Below are 23127 nucleotides of genomic sequence, written 5' to 3'. Positions count from 1 at the left end.
GAACAGACCCGTTTATTTTATCTGTTCCAATGAAAAGCTCAGATTCAGTACCTGCTGAAATAGTATTTAAGACAGTACTTATTTTATAGGCTTAATTTTATCAAAAAGACCTATTGTACTAAAGAGGCACAAGTCTACAAAAACTTGAAAGTAGAGGGGAGTAGGCCTTTCAGAAAGCAAAATGAAAAAATAATTTAGCAGGTGATTCCAAATTCCTTTATATAGCTTTTTGTACAAATGTATTCTTGGCGTAGCTCCTCAAGTTCCTAGAAGTATTCTGCATTATATGCAGAATTCAGAAGTACATTTTACCTGTGTTGCTAAATGTACAACGGCTGTTTAGAGCAACAGGGAAGATAATCACTAGTGGGACAACTTCAGTAGAGAGGAAAAATGTATTTCAAAAGGCTGATACTGTATTTTCTAGCTGGCCATAGTTTAAGTGCTATTTCTGTATTGAGCAGGAAAATAACTTGCAAGGAAGTAAGTTCCAGGACATCTCTAAATTTACCAAGTAAATTTACCAAGAAAATGAAGCAGAAATGCAGGGAAAATCTGAGAATATTCTGCAAAACGAGAAAACAGGACAGATCAAGCAAAGAACACAGGTCGTTTACAAAGGACCTAAAGGACAACTGATGTCTTTCAAGCATAGGAAATACAGGTCTCAATGAGGTATCTAAGGTATGCAAGTAGACAAGAGAAGCTGTTGTCCTGTGTTGACATAAAGTATATCTATATGCATTATGGCAAGACTTTGGCTAATAGTGTTATTCCTAAAGTACTACTTCTAAAGCTCCTTCCCATCCTCCCTCCCATTCATAAGTAGCAGAACAAAATTACCATATTTTACAGAACTTGACATAGGCATACAGGAAAACCTACAGCTTTAAAGGTAATGTGGGTAACAGACACAGGATAAAGACTCCCCCTCCCCCCACACTAAAAAATAGCCATATAAAATCTGAAGATGCTAATATGTATAAGATCTATTTACAATTTTACATTTACCAAAAACCTCACTGGCATCGACTAAAGACTCTTGCAAAAGACAGCAATATGAATTTAAGTCAAAAAAGGTACAATGTTTGAAGGATGGCTAGCCTTATTTTCTTTAAGTAGTCCACAGACTTACCTTAACAACATTATCGATATCAATTTTGCCATCCTTGTTTTCATCTAGTGCCTCTGCAATCCTAGTTAGCTTCTCCTCTGGAATCTTCTGAATTTGTTTCATTGCATTAATTAGCTCAGCAATACTGATGAGATTCTCCCTGAAGAGGAAGCACAACCTGCATGTGGCAAGCAGTTACTCCAAAGGAGTGAAGTTGACAAAAGGCAGTACTGAAAGTCACTACGCTGCAGGTCATTTGTAAAAACATTAATTATTTATTAATAATCCCGAACAGAATGCAAAAAACCAAAACTGAGTTACTGAGCAGCAAGCAGATTTCAAATGAATCTTTATCTTACCATTGAATCTTAGGCTTTTGGTCTCCATGTGCTTTATTGCAGAAATACAGGTATCCAGTAGCATTTTAAATGAAGTTTAGCACAGTTTCTGTGCTTCCGTAGATACCTAATGCCCTTTTCCCCCCGCACCCATTTACCAAAGATGCAGTGCCATGCATCTGTCATCCTTTTAGATTTAGAGAGGCTGGCCTACACAAAAGTAATTAAAGTCACAGGAAAATGAAAGCTGAGAACTAATCACTTCAGCAATTTAGCTGTTTCGTTAAAATAGGCTTTATTTGCTCATAGCAAGGAATAGACTTTGTAGAAGAAAGGACTAAACTCAACATCATGACTAGCAGGTTTCAGATGTTTCCACTGTCTGCTTACTGATCTCATGAAGCTGAAGTTGTCTGTCTCCTGCAACCCAAAGCCTCTGCTTGCCTATGTAGTTTTGTTAGTTTGAAGAACCATCTTCCAGCACAGCTCAAGCTGAAATGCAGGAGACAGTGCACCCAACAAATATTAAGCAGAAGGGCTTTATCAGTACAGTCCCAGCTCCATACCTGGCCCTAACCTCTGGGCACAGACTGACTTTTATTCAAGGAGCATTTCTCAAGCTGCCACTCAATGTCCTGGACTTGTGTTGTTTCTATGACTTTTGATGGCTTGGTAACGACTGCACCAACTTAAAGGTTAAAAAAAAGAAGCCTTTGACAATTAAGCAATATTTAAACTAATAATTTTCAGTCATCCACAATCACCTATAAAATTATCCACAAAACCATCCATTACATGAAGTATAATTACACCATACATTCAGTACAAGCAGATTCTATATTGTATTTCTAATTCACCAATTTGGATGGTTTTGATCAACAACTCTATAGCACCATTCATATGGCCACCCTAATCTTATTACGCAAAATCTAAAACAAATGACTGTTTGCCCTGGGGACTGGAAAAAACAAAGTTTGGAAGCAACAAAAGCAGAATCCTTATTTCTGTTTAGGTTATGGTCTATGGGAGCTGGGAAGCTCTTTTAATGAATCACACAAAATAGTGCAAGCATAAACTAGGTTAATACAGCATTCATAATCACAAACTGAGAATTACAGTCACAGTTTTTAGGCATTTCAGTGCCTGTAATAGGCAACATATGACCATTCAACATACGATTGCCTGAAAGACTCTCCAGTAACATTAAGACCTGGAGAAGTGTTGATAAATGACTTTTGCAATGAAACCATCAAGAAAGACCTGTCTTTAAAAACCTGCAAGTATGTCAAAGTTGAAATGAAGCAAACTTTCAGCAAGAGACCATGTAAAATCATCTCCTTAGTTCCATTAGACCTGTTCCTCCATTTCTCTCCAGAGACAGAATAGACTGTATTGCAATTTTTTTCATCACTGACATCTTCACTACTAAAGAACAAACATCAATATGCTTACCACACTGTTGCACACCTTTTCAACCAATGAGACAGGGCAAACCTATTAGGTGAGGAGCCTGACTAAAGGTATGATTTCACCTGCATCAACATTAGCGCTACAGGCATGAACAAGATGGTAAGATACTCATCGACACTTTGACTTTCAGAACCCCCTCAGAACTAGCATCTGGGGAATTATACCTGCTGTTTTCCTTCCTCATTTCAACCATATTTAACATACCTTAGAAGATAGAAAATCTACAGCACAATTTTGTTAATTTTATTTTTAAATTAAATTAACATTCTAAACACCTTCTTTGCTAATTCTTTTCTAATTGCACATCTGACAAAAGCATGACTGAAGATGAGCCGTCAGAGACACATTCAGTGCTCTCAAGTCACTTACCCAGCACGAGGACTATCGCCACCATCCAGCTTTACATCCACCGCCTTTTGACTTGTCTCTAATTCATTAATAATTTTGTCTATCTGACCAATCATTCGGTTCACTCTCTTGGTCAATCGCTTGCTTGCCTTTGACTCTTCGACTACCTCTTCCTGGCCAGTTTTAGAGAGCTCTTTTATCTCTTGCAAATCCTGAAGGAAATGGTCAAGAAAGAGAAAAGCTTTTGTCAGTGTGAATTCTCAACACCAGACACTACTGGCTTCAACTAGCGTTTCAAGACAGGAGCCATTTGTAAATGAAATCATAGATGCAAATGTATAGACATATAAAGCCAAACTAGAATTAGAACAATAAATTCTAACACTGCTGCCTTTTTCATGCACCCCTTAGATGTTATTTTCCACATCTTTCATAAGACTGGATAAGATTAATTTTACTCAACTTGAAGTATCTGTAATACTGACATCTATGCTTGATAAGAAAGAACTGCAGCATGCAGCAGTTACTCAGCACCTGTTAGTCTAGTCACGCTGGGAATAAGAGCAGGAACAGGATCCTCACCTGGTGGGAACTACACCAATGATTTTAACTAGGCTTTAAACACATTACACAAATGAGGCTCTGTATTGTCCCATATAAAGTTCATTCACTCAACTACCAGCTAGAGGCTAACAGACATCCAAGCAGGATAATCTTTTTGTGGATCACTTATGCTAAAACTAAACATGAATAGGAATAAATAAAGAACTTCCACGCCCCATTCTTCACCTCATTATACTCCTGGATATCACCCTTCAATTCCTTGAGCTCCTCCTTTTCCTTTGTCAGTGATTTTTTCTGTTCCTGCAGCTTGGTGCAAGCATCACTCAGCATGTCAATCTCCTCCTTAGTGATTTCCTCACCCTGTAACAGAAATATATAAAAATTAGTGAAAGACACATTTGTGATTTTCCTCAAGGATTTTGGGTCTTTTACCAGAAAAGACAGACTCAAGATTCTTTTTCATGTTTGGAGTCAATATCATCATAGCCATTTCCAGGCTAGTGCAGAGATCTGCATTTTGAGGCTAATGCAAAGATCTTAAATGCTAAAGCAATTAGTTTGCTATGATACATTTCTTTGCTGGGTAAAAAATCCAAACAACTAAGAAATGATTCACTATGTACAGGAAAGATAAATTACACAAAAATTTGCAGAGCAAAGTTCAGGAACTTGAGCTGGAGCAAAGTTATCTTCAACAACCTTTGAGAGAATGAGGATGAACACCCATAGATTGTGAAGTATACCTGTCTCTTGAAAAGCTAAGAATAAAAATCTAACCCCCAACTGATTACTTAAAAAATAAGACTTCAAGATGATTCATTAAAAATGCTAAAATCCCATAATACTAGCTACAATTAGCATATTAATCTTACCCAGACACCAGCTTTTATTTTGAATGGCTAAGCTCCGAACAGCCACATAAATACAGTGCATAAGTAGAAAGACATGTGCAAACAAGGATACCAGAAACAGAGCAGAAGGATAATATGCTTCCAAGAAACAACTACAGAACATTTCCAAACTAGGCATCCAGCCCCTTCGTCAACTCAGAAAGTTTCAGTGTACTGTCAATATCTAGGCATCAACCTCACTTCCGATTTTAATACAGTATCTATAGCTCACCTTAGCTGCCAAAAAAAAAAAAAAAAAGGCAAGCAACTCAGTTTGAAAACAAATTCCTCTGCCTCAAATAAAATCAGTCATCTTCAAGAAGCTGGGAGTCTTACATTTTTCCTCTAAGAGGCAAGAATGTGTTCCATGGTGTTCAAAAATCTTTGGAAGCATCTTTAGGGGACAGGCCACACTGTAACCTCGGTTAAGAAGTGCCACTCTAACTTCACTTCTTGTTTTCTCTTATCAGTTAGGGCTGTTGAAGAAGTCCTACTTGTGGCCCAGTGTCATACATTCTCACAGTGGCAGTGGCATGGCAGGCAGCAATGCGAACACGATGCCAGATACGTCAGTGTAAACTAGCTGCGAGGTCACACTTCCTTGCTGTTTCCAAACGAGATCATCCCAGCCTTGTCTGCCTCCCTCCCATGGCATTCCTCATGGCTGCACTATCATGCACCCAGGTACGCAGTCAGCCAGCTCATCACACAACAATGCATGATTTCAATGTGGATTACTTCCATTTTGTTACTACCATTAAAACCTTCTTGGCAGCATTCTAAGGTAAACAATGTTATAATAATAGCAGGTAGATAATGATGCTGTCCAGGAAAATTGACATTTTTCTACTTAAAACATCCATTTTAAAATAATATTCTTATTCTGCAGAGTAACACTAGGACTGAGAAAAATCCTGATTATCAAACCTCATGGACAAAAATAAAGTGCTCAGCTAAAAATAAAACTCAAGGTACAACTGAAACATGAAAAGGAAGCATACAAGAGGTAGAAGCAGGGACAGGTGAGCCAGGAGGAACACACAGACACTGTCTCAGCATGCATGGATGGGTTCAGGAAAGCCAAAGCCTACCCAGCATTAAATCTGGTGAAGGACAAGAAGAAGGGCTTCTACACAGAATCATTTAGGTTGGAAAAGACCTTTAAGGTCATTGAGTCCAAACCTAACGCTGCCAAACCCACCACTAAGCCATCGCCCTAAACACCACATCTACATATCTTTTAAATACCTCCAGGGATGGGGACGCAACCACTTCCCTGGGCAACCTGTTCCAGTTCTGCTGACCCCACTCCTTACTTCTCCAACAATCAAAAACTGTTATCATTTTGTGATCGCTGCGCCCAACACAGCCTCCAACCACCACATCACCCACAAGTCCTTCTCTGTTCGCAAACAACAGGTCTGGCAGGGCGACTTCCCTAGCTGGCTCACTCACCAGCTGTGTCAGGAAGTTATCTTCCACACACTCCAGGAGCCTCCTGGACTGTTTCCTCTCTGATGTATTGTATTTCCAGCAGACATCTGGTAAGTTGAAGTCCCCCATGAGAACAAGGGCTAGCAATTGTGAGACTTCTCCCAGCTGCTTATAGAACATTTTGTCTGCCTCTTCATCCTGGTTGGGTGGTCTATAGCAGGCTCCCACCATGATACCTGCCTGGTTGGCCTTACCCCTGATTCTTACCCATAAACACTCAACCGTATCGTCATCATCATCAAGCTCTAGACAGTCAAAACACTCCCTAACATACAGGGCTACAAGTACAGTGCACCATATGCAAAAGGATTACAAGAGAAAATGTGGGCCTGCTGCTGAATGGGACCAGAAACCTAATGCAAAAGGACATGGAAAAGGCAGAGGTAGTCAATGTCTTCCTCAGTCTTTACTGGTAAGACTGACCTTCAGGAAACCCAGGTCTTTGAGACCAATGGGGAAGTCTAGAGCAAGGAATATCTACCATCAGTGGAGGAGGATCAGGTTAGAGAACATTTAAACAAACTGAACACACACAAGTCCGTGAGACTTAATGGGACACAACCACAAGTGCTCAGGGAGTTGTTTGACGCCATTGAGAGCCCACTCTCCATTATCTTTGAAAGGACATGGCAATCACGGAAGATTCTTGACGACTGGAAGAAAGCAGATGTCACTCCTATCTTCAGTAAGGGCAAGGAGGAGAATCTGCAGAGCTACAGGCCAGCCAGGTAGCAAATGATTAAAACCAGCATGCTCTGACTAATAAAGCATGCTCTGATCACAGCAAAGCATGCTAATACTAGAAATTAACCTGTTACTTTAACAGTGGTATAAATTATGTTCAACATCATACTAATGAAATAGTGAAAGAGTACACTAAAAAGTTTTTATAGTGTACATACACTGCCCATATCAGTTTAGAAGAGAAAGTCGATACAAATCTAGTACAGTCTAGTCCAAACCTAGTTCCTTACTTAATTCTTTGGTCTTAGCTACACCCTTCAAGAGAATTAAACTCATCTTTACCTACTCTTGCCCTCTCCCTCCTCATGTGTTAACTATACACAGATTAAACATGCACAGGTCCATTACGTCTACAGCCAGTGTAAATGCCCCCCAAAATAGGTATATTAGTTTCAGTAACACAGATAGATAAAGGAGATACTCGGAGATATTTTGTGCTGACTTCACTTTCTGCATTGGTGGTTAAGAATTTGCAATCTACTAATTAGCCGGTTTTAACTGACAGAATGTGGTGAGAGGGTTAAAACTGAAGGACAGCCAGGCAACTTATCGTGGCCCTTACATGAATGTTTTGAATCTCAACATTAAAAAAAAAAAAAAAAAAAAAAAAAAAAATATAAAAACATACAGTTATCCAGATTACCTTAATGCCTTCCAGTACTGGTGCTGTATCTTTCAGTGTCTCTGAGTGCATCGCCATATCTGCCCTTGCCAGTTCTTGTTCCGTATCCATAGCCATCTGACTTTTTTTAACTTGCAGAGCAGCTGCTTCAAGATCTACTGCTGATTCCACCTCTTTCTAAATTTGAAAGACCCATGAAGTTTTAATTAAAACAAAGATAGCATTATCTGTATTAGCATCAGTAAAGAATGACTTCTCAAAATAGGAATGGTTGCCAAAGCAGATGCAGACATTTTTATGAGAAGACAATGTTAAAAAGCTGCAACATACTGAGTGGTTTCACATTAAAATACCCACTTGCACTTAATGAACTATGCCTGTGAGCTCCTGAGGCTTAATTCACCAGTAAAGCAGGCCAGCAGCTTTTATAGTTAAGTATTATACAATGACATTAACAGATCAATGACAAAAAGAAAGAGCCAAAGATAAGAACATTTAAAGTCTGGGGTGGGAGAAATCAAAAACCAAACAAAACCACCTTTGCTAGAGAAATAAAAGGCATCTCTTATTACTCTAATTAAGAGGAAAGAGAAATCAAAGATATGTAAGACTGAGACAATCTTTTATGTTTCACAGTGAACCGTTCTTTGTTGCAGTCTGTTTTACTATTCTCCCACATTTTCCGTATGCGGGTTTAAAGTCCAGTTTCTTGCAGGTAAAACCCAGAGCAGAGGCAGTACCTCGTAACATGCAGTTTTTATATCACTGACATTTGTTTCTCAATAGTTGAGAGCAGAACTTACCATGGCTGCAACTTGAAGGGTTTCTTTGGCTTTCTCTGCAGCTTCAGACAATCTTTCCATCTCTTTTTCTTCATTTTCTTTTCTGATGGCTTCCTCTTCCTGAAGTGTTGCTTCCAGCCGTGCCTTGTTATCTACTTTTTCACCTTCAACTTCTGCCACTTTGACCTGAGCCTCTTTGGCCTAAAAATAATGCAAGAAGTCTATTACAGTCTATATGTGTGTGTATATATATCTGTATGTCTACATAATGTAAGAAATTTAGATATCCTTACTGAGATAGGTAGTACAGGCATGCTAACAAATATAGTTAAAACCCCCCAAAGTTACCCTGGTTTTGCATTTCTCAGAAAAACATGATTGTCTGTCTTTGAAAATGAGAAGTTTTCACCCTGAAATCATAAATATTCTTCATTCTCTTTCTCTCAAGACTACCAATAATCTACTCAGATAATTTCTCTCTCTACACAACATCAACATTTTAATGCATTAATGTCTTTATATTGCCCAGAGCACAGACTGGTTTTTATATAAGTAAAAAGTATATTCTAAATCATCTTATGCTATTACTATCTACCGTCATGCAATGAAATGCCTTTTATTTCCCTCATTCTCAGATCCCTTGTCCTGGTTTTGGCTGGGATAGAGTTAATTTTCTTCCTAGTAGCTGGCATAGTGCTGTGTTTTGGATTTAGTAGGAGAAGAATGCTGATAACACACTGATGTTTTAGTTGTTGCTAAGTACCGCTCATGCTAGTCAAGGACTTTTCAGCTTCCCATGCTCTGCCAGGTGCACAAGAAACTGGGAGGGGGCACAGCTAGAATAGTTGATCCAAACTGCCCAAAGGGCTATTCCATACCATATGGCATCATGCTCAGTATAGAAACTGGGGGGGGTTGGCCAGGGGACAGTGATCGCTGCTCAGGAACTGGCTGGGTATCGGTTGGCGGGTGGTGAGCAATTGCATTGTGCATCACTTGCTTTGTATATTATTATTACTATTATTGATATATTGTTATTATTACTACTACTATTTTACTTTATTTTATTTCAATTATTAAACTGTTCTTATCTCAACCCAGGAGTGTTTCTCACTCCTACTCCTCCAATTCTCTCCCCCATCCCACCAGGGCAGGGGGAGTGAGAGAGCAGCTGCGTGGTGGTTAGTTGCTGGCTCGGGTTAAACCACGACACCCCTCCACATATAAGCCAACTTCTGTGTTTGAAGGTCACTCAAATAAACCTATCCATGGTTTAGCTTTTCAAGAAAAAGAAAGGAACCAAGAAGAACATCTACTTCTCTGAACAGATTTTCAGTGATAATACTGAAAGCTGGTTACAGACTATGTACATCAATACTTACAACACTCTCTGGTAGTGTCTGAAGTGTTGTTTTGAGTTGATCAGCTGGAGAAAGGGTATCTGGAAGATACATGGCTCTGGATAAAATAAGCAACGAAGTAGGGATTTCCTGGTTCAGGTGCAGATCTAACCACTATAAATGCAATACATAAAGAACAACTTCAACTTTTCAGTTTTTTTCTTTTTTTACAGATCAAGTCAAGCAGACACAAAAACCCCTAATCTGTTACTACCAATACTACAAAAACTACCACTACTTATCAGTCAATATCCTAGCACAGGAACTACAGGCTATAAACAGCTAAGAATTACAGCAATTGCATTGAAAATATGAAGAAGTATTTTGTTTGAAGAAGTATTTCAAGAAGCATTGAATGAATATTTGGAAAAGTGTCTTGTTTCACATGCAACTTCCTCTAAACCAGGCAACACTAAAAGAAAATGAACTGACCTACTTGGAGAAAAGTTCTTTAGAGTAATACAAATAATTAACAAGACAAACTGCCAAAATCACAAACATATTTCGGATATGTTTAAGTCCAAATATCTATTTGCATCATCAAAACACCAAGGCCCAGTCAAAAGCCAGAAACCCACTGCTACTACATACTTGCACAGTACACATGACAAAAGCTTATTAAGGAGAAAGACTGTTCTAGCCAAGTCTTTAATGAGAATAGAAGCAAAATGACTTCTCGGAATTATAACAAAAATCAGAGCTAGCAACTGAAGTTAGGTCTGTGCATTCAGTCTTGCAAAAACATACCTGTTTAAGCTGTTCCTTGAGACGCTCCTCTGTCACACCAAGAGCTCTCATACCTCGGGCACGACAAGCTGCCTGCAATTCTTTAACAGTCAGGCTATCAACCCCTTCTTCAGCAATCAGCTGCACAAAGCGTAAAATAAACTTTAGCATGTAACAACTCAAAACTGAAGAATCACCATCAATGCACACCCAGAAGTCTGTATTTTTACAACGGCCACTAGAGGCTGCTGTGATAACACAAAATAGCCTCCACTTTTTAAACGGTGAACATTATACTGCAGTCTTAACAGCTCCATAGTAGTAATGTCAATCTCTAAGTTAACATTTCTATAGGCTCCCTTACAAATTCTAGTTTCATAGAAATGCTTTTCCTTGTAACATAATTATTTTCATTGCAATTAATGGTAGACTAACAAAAGGTCAGCTTTTTCTTTACAAATAAGGCCACTTCTGATTTTAAGTTCTTCAAGTCTTTTCGTTATAAATTAGCTCAAAGATAAGACAATTAAGACAAAAAAGGAAAATGCCTAGACAAACTACATATATCCACACACACTCATTACTCTTACATGTCAAAATTATTAACCAGTGCCTATTTAGAATGACTTACTTTGTCATCTGCTTTTATGCTTCTCAACCTCATAGTCAGCTGGAAGCGGAGAAAGTTATTTGTCCCAATTGACTGAAGTTCCAACAATTTACAAAGTGCCACCAACTGAGGCCTGGTTAGATTGTCCAGGGTCAACTCATCTTCAAACAGTTTAGAGAACCTTAAGATCTCCTCATTACTGGGTCTTTCGCCAGTTTCCCTGATCTGTAAGAAAAAAACAAACACACACAAAGCTTTTCAAAGCAAATGTTATTTTGGGGCATTATACTGAACAATAAAAATACTCTCTTGGTTTGTCAGGTACTTTGCATCAATTTTGGGATAGGAAATAGGACACAAGGAAGACATGAAAGAAATTAAAAAAACCAACTTATTTACTATAAAAGGCAAAAGAGTTGATGGCTTTGATAGTTTCCAAAAAAATTGCATAATATACTTAAGATAAAACTAACTGTCCTGGTTTCGGCTGGGATAGAGTTAATTTTCTTCCTAGCAGCAGGCATAGTGCTGTGTTTTGGATTTAGTAGGAGAAGAATGTTGATAACATGCTGATGTTTTTAGTTGTTGCTGAGTACTGCTTATGCTAGTCAAGGACTTTTTCAGCTTCCCATGCTCTGCCAGGCGCACAAGAAACTGGGAGGGGGCACAGCCAGAATAGTTGATCCAAACTGACCAAAGGGCTATTCCATACCATATGACGTCATGCTCAGTATAGAAACTGGGGGGGGTTGGCCGGGGAGCAGCGATCGCTGCTCGGGAACTGTCTGGGTATCGGTCGGCGGGTGGTGAGCAATTGCATTGTGCATCACTTGCTTCGTGTATCATTATTATTATTACCATTATTATACTGTTACTATTAGCATTACTATTTTACTTTATTTCAATTATTAAACTGTTCTTATCTCAACCCAGGAGTGTTTCTCACTCTTACTCCTCCGATTCTCTCCCCCATCCCATCGGGGTAGGGGGAGTGAGCGAGCGGCTGCGTGGTACTGAGTTGCTGGCTGGGGCTAAACCACGACACTAACAAAAAATGTAGATGCACCTGTATACTAATGAGCAGGTCTGAGTTGGCACTGACATGAGATACCTCAAAAAAAAAAAAAGAAATCTGAGCAAATAAATAGTTACTACAGAAGTCACACTGGCAAGTATTCTTTCTGGTACCATACTTACTAAACATAAAAGCACATTAAAAGCATCACCCTGTGAAGATAAAGTGAGAAGTACGTCCAACAGCAAAAACTTTGCAACGTTGGTGTCCCTATGAAACACAGATTTGGACACTTACCTACCTACATTCTCTCCACAACCACATTTGTTACAATACTTCCAGTATTGTAACTTACTTCCAGTTCCTAGCTGCTCCATGGTACCTCAATGCAAATGCACTTGTACTTGAAGTTATTCCAAAGTATAAACCACTATTTGGGAAAGGACTCTGCATCCTTCTTGATGGAAGGTTCTACGTAACTGCTTGTACAAATGCAAAGTTAAGCTTTTACAAACGGCACTTCACAGTAATTAAATCCAAATACTGGAAGCAGAAATAACAGTTCAAAGAAGGAGGGAAAAAAAAAAATCATTCCCTAGTCTCATCAGGTCATAGTAAAATATTACCACCTGTATAAATGTTGATTTTTCTATCTTAAGTATACCATCAAGTGCTTATCAGTGATATTACTGAATCCAAAATCTACAGAACTTAACAATGAAGTACTCCTAGTCACTTAACACCTTCAGTCAAAACAATAAGTACACAGATATCCAGAAAACACTTTTCCCAATCCCTCTACCTTTACTTAAGCCCTGTAAAGAAAACATAAGCTGAAGTGACACCAAGTCTGAAAACCTAACATTACCTATACAGCCTGATTTATTATGCCTACCTGTTTTACTTGCCAACTCAAATCTTTTACTGAACACCTAGTGAGTACAGGAAAAGATAAAAATTTAAAAGACAAGATGGTCTTGAGTCCATTAACTGCCAGGATACTTATGTAGCAGAGAAACCAACTCAGAGAAAGAAAGGTCAAAGGCCTTGTTGTTCTGCTTCACCAGCTCCTTCACTACAGAAGCAAAAAATGGAACTTTTTTAAAAACACTGAAAGTATTTTCTTTCTTTTTTAAAGCTGAATTTTGCCAGAGCCAAGCATACATTTCTTGAGAGTACAAACCAAAACTAGTACATCACTAGCTACAAAATAACACAGATAAATTCTGGAATTCTGCAGCAAACATGTTAAGCCTGTAATCAATGGTTCTTGCAGCATCAAATACTTCACTGCAGAAGCAGCTATAAAAGAACAGCAAAAAAGTGGGAAACATTTAAGCAGCTTCTTACTCGGATATTTATTATCTAGTACAGTGAGATGAGATCAATTAAGTTTGTCTCCATGCCACAAATGAGAAATAGATAGCTGTAAAAAGCACACCCACACATAAATGCAGGGCTTGAAACTTCTTTTTAGTCATCAGAGTAACTTGGGACTTCCTCCAGCAAATGTGGAGTTATACGTCATTTATTTCCACAGAAATTAACTGCCAAATGTAAATTCTCAGTAGCAGTGCTTTCAGAAGAAAATGAAACGTTCCAAACATGAAGCATGGCAGTGGCACGCTCCCAGAGTCCGCAGTGTCAATGCTTCAGCTACTAAATGATATAACTAACCATTTAAAATTTTCTGCAGCTGAAAAAGGACAGAAACAGACGATTGCATAGAAGCTTCAAAGTACATGGACTTTGCAAGCAGATACCAACCAGCAAAACTTGCCAATATCATTATCTGAGGTAACCTACGTGGCACCATCAACAGGATCTTATTACCCCACCCTTTAAAACTTCATTCTCAGCACTGACAAGCAGAAAAAGCTCAAGCTAGCTGACAGGACTTGTAAAATTCAGGTCTGAAATCCCCAGGCTTATGTGCCTTTTTCTGTGCAAATACACACTCTCCCCAAAGGAGTGGACTACACTCTTACTTTCAACAAAGCGCCTGGTGATGGTTGTTGTCTCGACCTTGTACTCCACAGCTCCACAATTAAGAGAAATGAAAAGTGCGAGCAGACCGAGATAAATCCTATCCTGAGAAGATTTAAGAAGGCATTTTTCATGTCTCCAGGGAATACCTTACCCTTACCTACAACTTGGTGAAAGGGAACACTGTCAAACCTAAAGGCCATCAACATAGGAAGCAGGTATCTGACATTTAGTCTGTCAGCAACTACTTGTGAACGGAAAAACTTTGTACCAAACACAGCACTCACATTCTGGAAAAACCCCAGATTATACCACATTCTAGTGTGGTATACCAGAAAGGATTTCAGCAGTATAGCATCTGTGCATTTAAAAACTGTTTTTATAAGCAGAATTAATTTTGACAAAAAAACATTACTGTTCCCCCACTAAGTTTTAATCAGTTTATTAGGAAAGAACTTGTTTCTCCCACTTTTTACACCCAATGTTCAAAAAAAAAAAAAAGAGGTCAAAAACTACGTAACCACTGAGCGCATAATCCTTTTGATGTTAGAATTAACTTATTAATAAAATAAGAGAACGAGAAGAGAATAAGCAGAAACATACTGCTTCTAGAATCAAAAACAGTGAAAGTAGCAGCTAGAATACCAAAGCTAAGAACAGTAAAACTTCAGCACGCTCAAGTGTTACTTGCAAAAAAGAAATCTATCCTACAAAACCACTATTACATCCTGCTCCTTCAAATCCAACCAAATAAAGGTATCTGATGATTACCATAGACCAAACAAAACACCAAGCTATTTTTTTTGGTAGGAAGAGAAAATGGGGTTTTTAAAATTTTTACCTTTTGAAAGAACGTTGAAAAATCTTTTGTAACATTTCCTTTGGCTGCTTTATTTTTTAAGGCCATCTCCTCAATTGTGTCTTGAAGGAATTTAGCCAATTCAAGCTTTACTCTCAATTCTTTCTTCAACCTTTCCTCCTGTTAAAAAAAAATTTGGTTTTAAAAGTTCTTTCCAGAAATATGCACACTAAATACCACTTCTTCTGCCCTCAGACAAATTAGGTGGAGTACTTCTGAACTTTCCCTGTAACATACACATCACAAGAGAACATTCACTCTTACCAAAGATCCCCAAATCACACTGAAAAAATAGGTTGATCAGCTCAAAGCTCCATGAAGCATGAGATGCAATGCCAACAGAGTGAAGTGCAGCATGAGTGGCCTCACCTGCTAAAACTAACATGCACCCTATGAATTAGTAACAAAAAAAAATAGAAACTAACCAACTTTGGTTTGCGTAATTCCCAACTCTTGTATCTAGCACAGAAATCCTACACTACATCTCACCCAAACAAAGAGGAATTTATCGCAGAACCAGAAATTAATGGTTACTTAGATCCAAGTATACAATCATGATTGATTATATCTGTAACTGACTGGGAGCTCACTATGTACAAACCTCATGTAAGTATTTTGTGCTCAAAGTGAAAACTTTTGGCTTTTTGGTTTGTTTTTACAAAGCTCTAAACAATTCCCAGAAAACTTAACTAAAAGAAATAGTTTAAACAAAACAATACATCAGACACTTTTTAAATATTTAGTATACCCACAAAAAAACCTTGCATCAATAACAAAGACTACAAATGTTAAAACAAAGTCTCTCCATTTTAATACAAACTAGAAAAAGAGAGTTTCAGAGCTTTCATTTCTGCTTTGTAAGGGTCACAGAAAATGGAGATAAGGATAGCAAAAAAGACAAGAGAAGCTTACAGCCCTCACAGCTAAGCACCTGCATATATAAAAACATAAATCAAGGTAGCATCGTTTCATTATTAGATGTTAAGAGCAAGATCATCAAAACAACATAAAGAAATACAAAAGCATTCCCCAGATACCAAAGAAAAATCCTAATTTTTAGAATTTTTCTAATTTCTTTGTTTACCAAAGAAAGTTCTAATTTTTTCAAAACATATTACTGGATTATAAATTCAGACCTACTTACCTTTTTAGACTTTGTCTCAAATGTAGAGGGAAGCATATTAGGGAACAACTTAAGAGCTACTGGAAGTAAAAATTCCATAAATGGGACAACAAGAAAAACTAGGAAAGGGACCAAGCGGAAAAGATCGGCACATATTCGAAGAAACTGGAAGGGGGAAAAAAAAAGAAAAAATAAATGTATTAATAAGTGAAATGCATACATTTAAAAAATGCTTCATATGATCATCCACATTATCACTTCAACACACATATATACATTTGCTACAAAGGAAATTTAAAACACAGAAAAAGGATGTGACAAAGTCAGTTTTCAGTATCTTTTTCTTCAAGTTGCTATATACTACAGATTATACTACGGAGTGCTAGAGTTCCACCAGTTTTCAACTCTATAGAAAGTATTTCAAAAGCCTCACTGTGTCTCAATAGGATTATAGAACAAGTATCTCATTTAAACCTCTTAAAAGCACCTGAAAACAGGAGGTGGTCATTTGTTGTTGTTAAAGCTGCTTAACTTCTTTTATTCATCTTTATTTGTGCTCCACCACTTCTTACATGCATGAGCTACTATGGACTAAGTAATCAAGAATAAAATGAAAGATCCCAGCCCCTCTGCCTTATAACAATTATAATGTACATTTAAATCCAGGGTAATGAGCCTGGCTTGGTAGATTTTTTTTTTTTTAAATCACTGCTTTTCTAGAGCAGTAATCCTCTGAAGCAGGCTGATGCATTAGTTACTGAATCTTGAACTGCGTAAAATAAACATTGTCCTTCTGATTTCTGTACACCCACAAATGCATATATTAGGCTGTACAGTCTACAATCAAATCTTTCAGTACTTGTTGGAAGCTTAGTAACTTGGTTTATATTGAGGAGTACAGAACTTGCTTGACTCTACCTCATTTTACAAAGCAAATAACTGGTTATTGGGAATAATGTCAGTTCCTAAATCAGAGACTGAAGGTCAGACATACGCTACAGTACACTACTGCCACAGCACTGTCATTCAACATCATGATTTAATAAACACAGCTATGATTGGCAAAAACTGGCAACATAAATGCTATTACACAAGTAAATGCATGCTTCCCCCTCCACCCCCTCCAAAGCTCATGCCAATCCAGGGGAACAGCAGCAACAACCAGTAGATTGCATATTGCTAGGACTTCTTTGCTAGAACACAGAACCAGTAAAACCTTAACCATCATTTTCTTGGCACAAAACCAGCCAAAAATCTTAAATACAGTTTGAGGAATGCACAAACTCCACAGATCCAAAGTTCGGCATTTTTGTTAGTATATAAAAAAATACAGTTTCCCAGAAGGGATGCTTTGGTCCATTGTTTACAGGCTCAAAGATGTTTTCATTCATTACAACAATAGAAGATAAATGACTACCAGCATTCAAAAAGATGTAAGAAAGTTTGGAAGAAAATTTTAACTCAGAAAACAAGTACATCTTCCCTATAAAAAACCCTCAAAGATTTCTATAGAGTGCAATACAGAGCCCTTATTTCTACCCAGTATCTATTTTTAGACAGTGCATGCAAGTATTTGTACAAGGCAAAATCCATATCTAAAGAAGCAGTTTTACAACCGGATTAAGCTAACCTAATGCTAACCTGAGATAAGGTATAAAGAGTCATGAATGCACACCAGCAGTCACAGTGTGAAGGTACACCATTGATCCAGCTAAAACTAACACATAAATACATACACAGACAAGGGAAAAAGGATCAGTACAAACCAAAAGGGAGGGGGTGTTGGAAAACCTGATTTGAGCACCGAGCAGGACTGGCCTTTTTCACAGAGCACTGTCCTGGATCAGCTTACATAAATCATGAAACTGCACCCTCCGCTAACTCGAGGAAAACAACTTTGCACAGGAACCTAATACAATGGTGCATGATTACACACACATTATTTGGCAGCACAGCATGGAAAACTTGTGACTACTCTGTATCTGCTGCTACAGTTCATGTATTCCACTTTTCCCTCCTCTGCAGGGCTGAAGAGTTTGTAAGGCCGATATACTGGCCACAAACTCCATAGTGTTTGCCATCTCACTTCCATGTCCTGAACCGTCCTGCTGTAGCGAGCAGCACTACAGCACTAGTTTTTAACAGCCAGTACCATATTTCTCATGTTTTACTTCCTCCTGCCTTCTCTCCTAAGTGTAGATATGTGATCCTGTTAAATCCAAACCCTACCAGCAATTGTGCAGGCAGAATTTTGGAACCAACTTTTGGTTTACATAAGCAATAGCTCCCTTGCATTAGCCATGTTGCAATTGCTTGTTAATGTGGTTAGATTACTTGGATATCTTTCCATTATTGCCTCCAAAGAGGAAGGAAAGGGCAGGCAGAAATAACTCATTTGTCAGTCTGCGTGAAGATAAGATTACTCTAGGACTGTCAGTTCACATGCAGTTTAATACATTTAAAGCAGTATGCACTTTTTTTTTTAAAAAAAGTTCAGGAGCAACTTTTGCAAAGTTGTAACTAATCTGGCATCAAAGTTTTAAGACTTCTTTAAATAAGCCAGTATACTACAATTTAAGGGTGAATTGATGAAAAATGAACTGTGTTGAAACAAAATAAGGTTTAAAAAAAGCACATGTAAAGGGTTTTGTTCAGCTGTAGGCTGGTTTGCTTTTCACTGACCCTAGGTTCTATAGCCTACCATTACTCCATTCAAGAGACAGGACATTCTCTGCCTCCATATAAAGAAAAGACAAAACCTAGATTGAGAAAATAGTATTACTGTAGTTCTTAAAACTATTTTCTCTACATCATCTACATCAGACTGCGCGCATACAGACACACACACATCATTAGATAAGAGACAGGCTACATCGATATAAACACTAATTTATACCTGCACAATAAATTTCTATTGTCTTTAAAATAAGGGAATTGGTACTGAAATCACACATCTGCAAAAAAAAAAAAAAAAAAAAAAAAATTCAGGAAGGCCAAATGCCAGACCACTACATGAATATGAGAAAGACAGCTCTATCACCACTAGATGATGAAACGAAATGAATAAATCCATCTATTGACAGAATAACGCATGCATGTCCAAACATAATGTATTACTTCTAAAGGTTCATGCCTTCTAGAATACAGTCCTGATCTTTCAGCAGAAATATTTCCATGATATCCATATTTTACTGTTGTTTGTATAACTTCTCAGAAGTATGGCTCAGAGAACATGAAACAGGCAGCAAAACCAGTGGTTCCAAGTCTTGCCCTCTGGAGGATTTCTGATTCTGTTTTAAACCATGAATTAATTTGTCTCAGTTGGTTTTCCAAGTTTTCCAAAGCTCTCAATAAGCCAGCACAAGCCAGAAATGCTACTTCAAGAAGTCCTGCGGTCCTCATTCCACCCCTATCCTCAGTTACTCTTTCTTGGCACTACATAATCCCCTCTCTTATGTCAGCACAGGCTGTTATATTTATTGCTGAGCAACGTTTCAGCTGGATCAGCTGCCAAACATACTCTTGTACCAGCATAAGGAAGAGGGCAAAAACAACCAGCATGAAGATGCTGAGACCACATACCGTCAACCAGTGCTGTTGTAGAAAGAGACCAAATAATCACAGATGAAAACTGCTACATGTGCATTTAACAATTTTTGTTATTTGTCTAAGCTTGCAAATATAGGAAAAGCATTTTTGCATACTGCATTAAGATGTGATGTTTTTTAATTAGACATGAAAATGTTCAACTATGTACCAAATTTTATCAGGAAATTATTAAAAAAATGAGCAAATATTCATATTTTTGATCATTTTAACAAAATTTTTGAAGGCAGAGATGTGAACCTATGTACAGTGTACAAACTGCAGAGAACCAGACCATGACTGCAAGCTGCACTATTAACTCCTGCTGCCAAATTACATGCACTTTTCACCCTCCAACATTTCTTCTAGCACATTTTTTTCAGCAACAGCTGAAATGCCTTTTTTTTTAAAGGCAGAAAGACAGACTTGAATATTTTATCTGTATAAACTTAAACATCTTGTCGTCAAAAACAGTAAAGCAAGAACTATTATATCAGCGTGGTTGATATGTTGTTAACTGGTGAAGTTGAATACCAATACATTCTTTCTTTTAAACTACATCAGTTTTAAAACAGCTTATTATTTTGCAGTCTTTCCACACATGAGCTCACGTCAAATGTTTTTAAATATCAATGTATCTTTTAACTCTAGTTGAATACACATATTTACTTCATCCACAAACTGAAATTACTATTGAAATGCATGTATTTTATCCTAACTTGAAAGCACTCTCATTTTGCACTGCAGATTTCATCTCCATCCCCTCTTCTCTTTTCTTTAAAATTATCAGCTGCATTTTTACAGTTTCATAAATGTAAGCTACATGCCATAAAGAAAAAACAAAAGTATAAAAAAACCCCTCTTTCCTCAAATTATCTTCTTTGGACTAAAATTATCTCACAAACGTATTTATAACTGAGATTGTGCTAATAACCGATTATCATTTCATGCATTTTAGCCTGCAGCTTTTCTTCTGTTTACAAAAAAAAAAAAACCCAAACCCTGTGATAGAACTGGCACAAATCCAACCTTTACTAGAAGTGTTTTCCCTCTATTTTTCCAGCTGGAGTGAAAAAGCAGAGAAAGTGACCATGTACACAGACGAGGCACATGGATGGGAACTTGAGAACAAACCACAACTGCGGTCCACATGACAAAACATAAGAAACCTCTGCTGTTCCAGCTAGAAAATACCAAATTTATCATAAATAATGGGGAACAAGACTAAAATGTTTTGGAGTCAAATCCAAAATTTTTAGTGTCCACATAGGGAGGAGGAGGGAAATACACCTAGCAATTTTAATTCTAGGAACAGAAGACAACAGAAAGAACCAACTCAGTTCAAATAAAATGGAGCAATCACTAAGGATACTCAAATGAAATTGGTATTTACTCAGTACCTGTCTCCGTTCTCGACGAGACAAAGTGTTTCCATGAAGTATTCGCCAAAGCATCCTTGCAGCTATTTTTGTGTCAATCCACAGTAATCGAAAACCATGGTAATAGTGCTTCAGTTCATCCACAATCCTCTGTCCAATAGATTTTTTCACAACTTCCACTTCTGTTGGACTATATACAGGACCTCCTTCTTCTAACTTCTTGTTTTTGTCCTTTAAGGACTTCAGTGACTTTTCAACTATGGAGTCATCTCGAAGGGGACGTGAAGAATGCCACCATCTAACTGGAAGATACTGGGGACCTAGAACACCCATGGCTGCTAGTGGCGTCCGTGAGCCAGAAGAGCTCGTAAAAGTAAAGCATATTTGTTCAGATCCTTTAGTCCAACAACAGTAGCGATCTTTATTGGAGTATGCGTAAACAGGAGGGACACTAGTGCAATATTTAAAGTGTACAGTCCTTCAGAAGAAAAAAGCATTCAAGAATTAGTAATAGATCATAAGCTATTTATATATTTGTATATAATGCATTTGTATAGTTACGTAAATTTATGTGTTTATAAAATGCATCATTTGGGAATTATCTACCACATATTTAAGAAAAAACCCCAAACCTGTGACTCTCAAGATCAGGATGACTATATCTGAAAAGAATGCTTGGCTGTACTTTATGACAAAGAACAACCTGCAGGGAATTTTCCATTAAACAACTTTGAAAAGGTAGCTTATTTTACTCCAATTACATAAAAAGTAGGAACCAGAAGTGCTTTCCATTTAGAAAGCTACACTTGAAAATAAATCTGTAAATTCACAAGTAACACAGAGCCCCTTCTATTACTTCTCCTGTTTGAACAAAGCATGAGAGAAAAAAATACAAAGCATGAAAGAAAAAAATACAAAGCATGAGAGAAAAAAATACAAGTTGTAGGCTTGGGATAGGTGCTAAGTTAGAGGAAGAGAATTAGTATCAGAGAAACCTGATTTCATTACAGTTCCTCTTTTACTACCTCCATGCATCTAGTTTTCCTTTTTCAGCAGAAACTTTATGCACAAATTTCCATCATGGTACTGAGCTGGGGCACACAGAACCAGCACTCTTCTACCTTATTCAGAATTTTGTACAGACCAAGTTCCACCTATGTATATATCTACCTTCTGCATGCAGAGAGGAAGGGAGCTCTGCCAGCAGAACTGGTTCTGAGTCTGCAGGGGAAAAAAAATTCACAAGAACTGTGCCTCTTTGAACATACTTTCACTAGCAGGATGTCAGACATAGAACTTCTATCCAAAGCTATACTCAGTGCTTGTATCATTAGACTCCTTTACTTTTGGATCTGGGTTATATGGGTGCGGGCACTAGTTTGTTTCATTTTAAGCAGCAACATTACATTAACAGCAGCTTTTGGTTAAAAAAAGCTTCTCAAAAGAATAACAAGAATTTCTGTCTCAATATTCTGCTGCTCATATAACACACTTAAAACTGTAAGTTTCTATTTTTCCCGGAAAGAGGCCCCATATAACAATCTACTAAAAAGCAAACAGGGAATTTAAAATGCTTTATGTATTAAAAAAAACTCTCATAACTAATTATACAGTAAGTGATACAGAACTAACATGACTAAAAAAGAAAGGAATTACTTTGTTTCATATCAGAGGGTTATGTCTAGAGACACATCCTTATGCTAAAATGGAAACTTAGGAAATTGAAGAATAGTCACTGTTTCCTGAGCAGTTAGACTGTAAATAAACTAGAGAATACCTATTTTAACATTCCAAGGAAAGGCATTAGGAAATTCATATCCACAAGCATGCCTTGTGAGCCAAGTCAGGGGCAGAGAATGAATTCTGCCAACATCCAACTCCTTGAGTCCCATAAGAGCACACAGCAGCTGGACTCCTTTTCAGAAGAGGACACTATCTTCTAGGAGAGCCTCACCCAAGGCTGTAACATACAGTAAACTACTTTGGTTTAATCAGGAGACAACTTAAATGATCTACATTCCTGTCAACTATGTTTTTCAAACCAGCTTTGACTGAATGTTTACTCTATGGAATTCCAC

The 23127-nt window shown here is 37.7% G+C and overlaps 1 protein-coding gene across 2 annotated transcripts in view; it reads right to left on the bottom strand.

The window, feature by feature from the left end:
- LETM1 (leucine zipper and EF-hand containing transmembrane protein 1) overlaps positions 1-23127 on the bottom strand; it is a 32343-nt gene that overhangs the window by 4246 nt on the left and 4970 nt on the right. Inside the window, exons 3-13 of one of the 2 annotated variants that reach the window (XM_075708959.1) lie at positions 21071-21527; positions 16107-16250; positions 14945-15082; positions 11124-11327; positions 10514-10633; positions 9749-9880; positions 8388-8567; positions 7606-7761; positions 4060-4194; positions 3292-3482; positions 1136-1292 (exon numbers count right to left, since the gene is read on the bottom strand). In XM_075708959.1, coding sequence (XP_075565074.1) covers positions 1136-1292; positions 3292-3482; positions 4060-4194; positions 7606-7761; positions 8388-8567; positions 9749-9880; positions 10514-10633; positions 11124-11327; positions 14945-15082; positions 16107-16250; positions 21071-21527 — 2014 coding nt within the window. The remainder of the gene's footprint in view (positions 1-1135; positions 1293-3291; positions 3483-4059; positions 4195-7605; positions 7762-8387; positions 8568-9748; positions 9881-10513; positions 10634-11123; positions 11328-14944; positions 15083-16106; positions 16251-21070; positions 21528-23127) is intronic. The other variant, XM_075708960.1, reaches the window with a different exon arrangement.

The sequence above is a fragment of the Pelecanus crispus genome, chromosome 4 (genome assembly GCF_030463565.1).
Source record: "Pelecanus crispus isolate bPelCri1 chromosome 4, bPelCri1.pri, whole genome shotgun sequence".
Taxonomy (NCBI): Eukaryota; Metazoa; Chordata; class Aves; order Pelecaniformes; family Pelecanidae; genus Pelecanus; species Pelecanus crispus.
The sequence above is the reverse complement of the archived record's forward strand: the minus strand, read 5'-3'. Positions and strand labels throughout refer to the sequence as shown.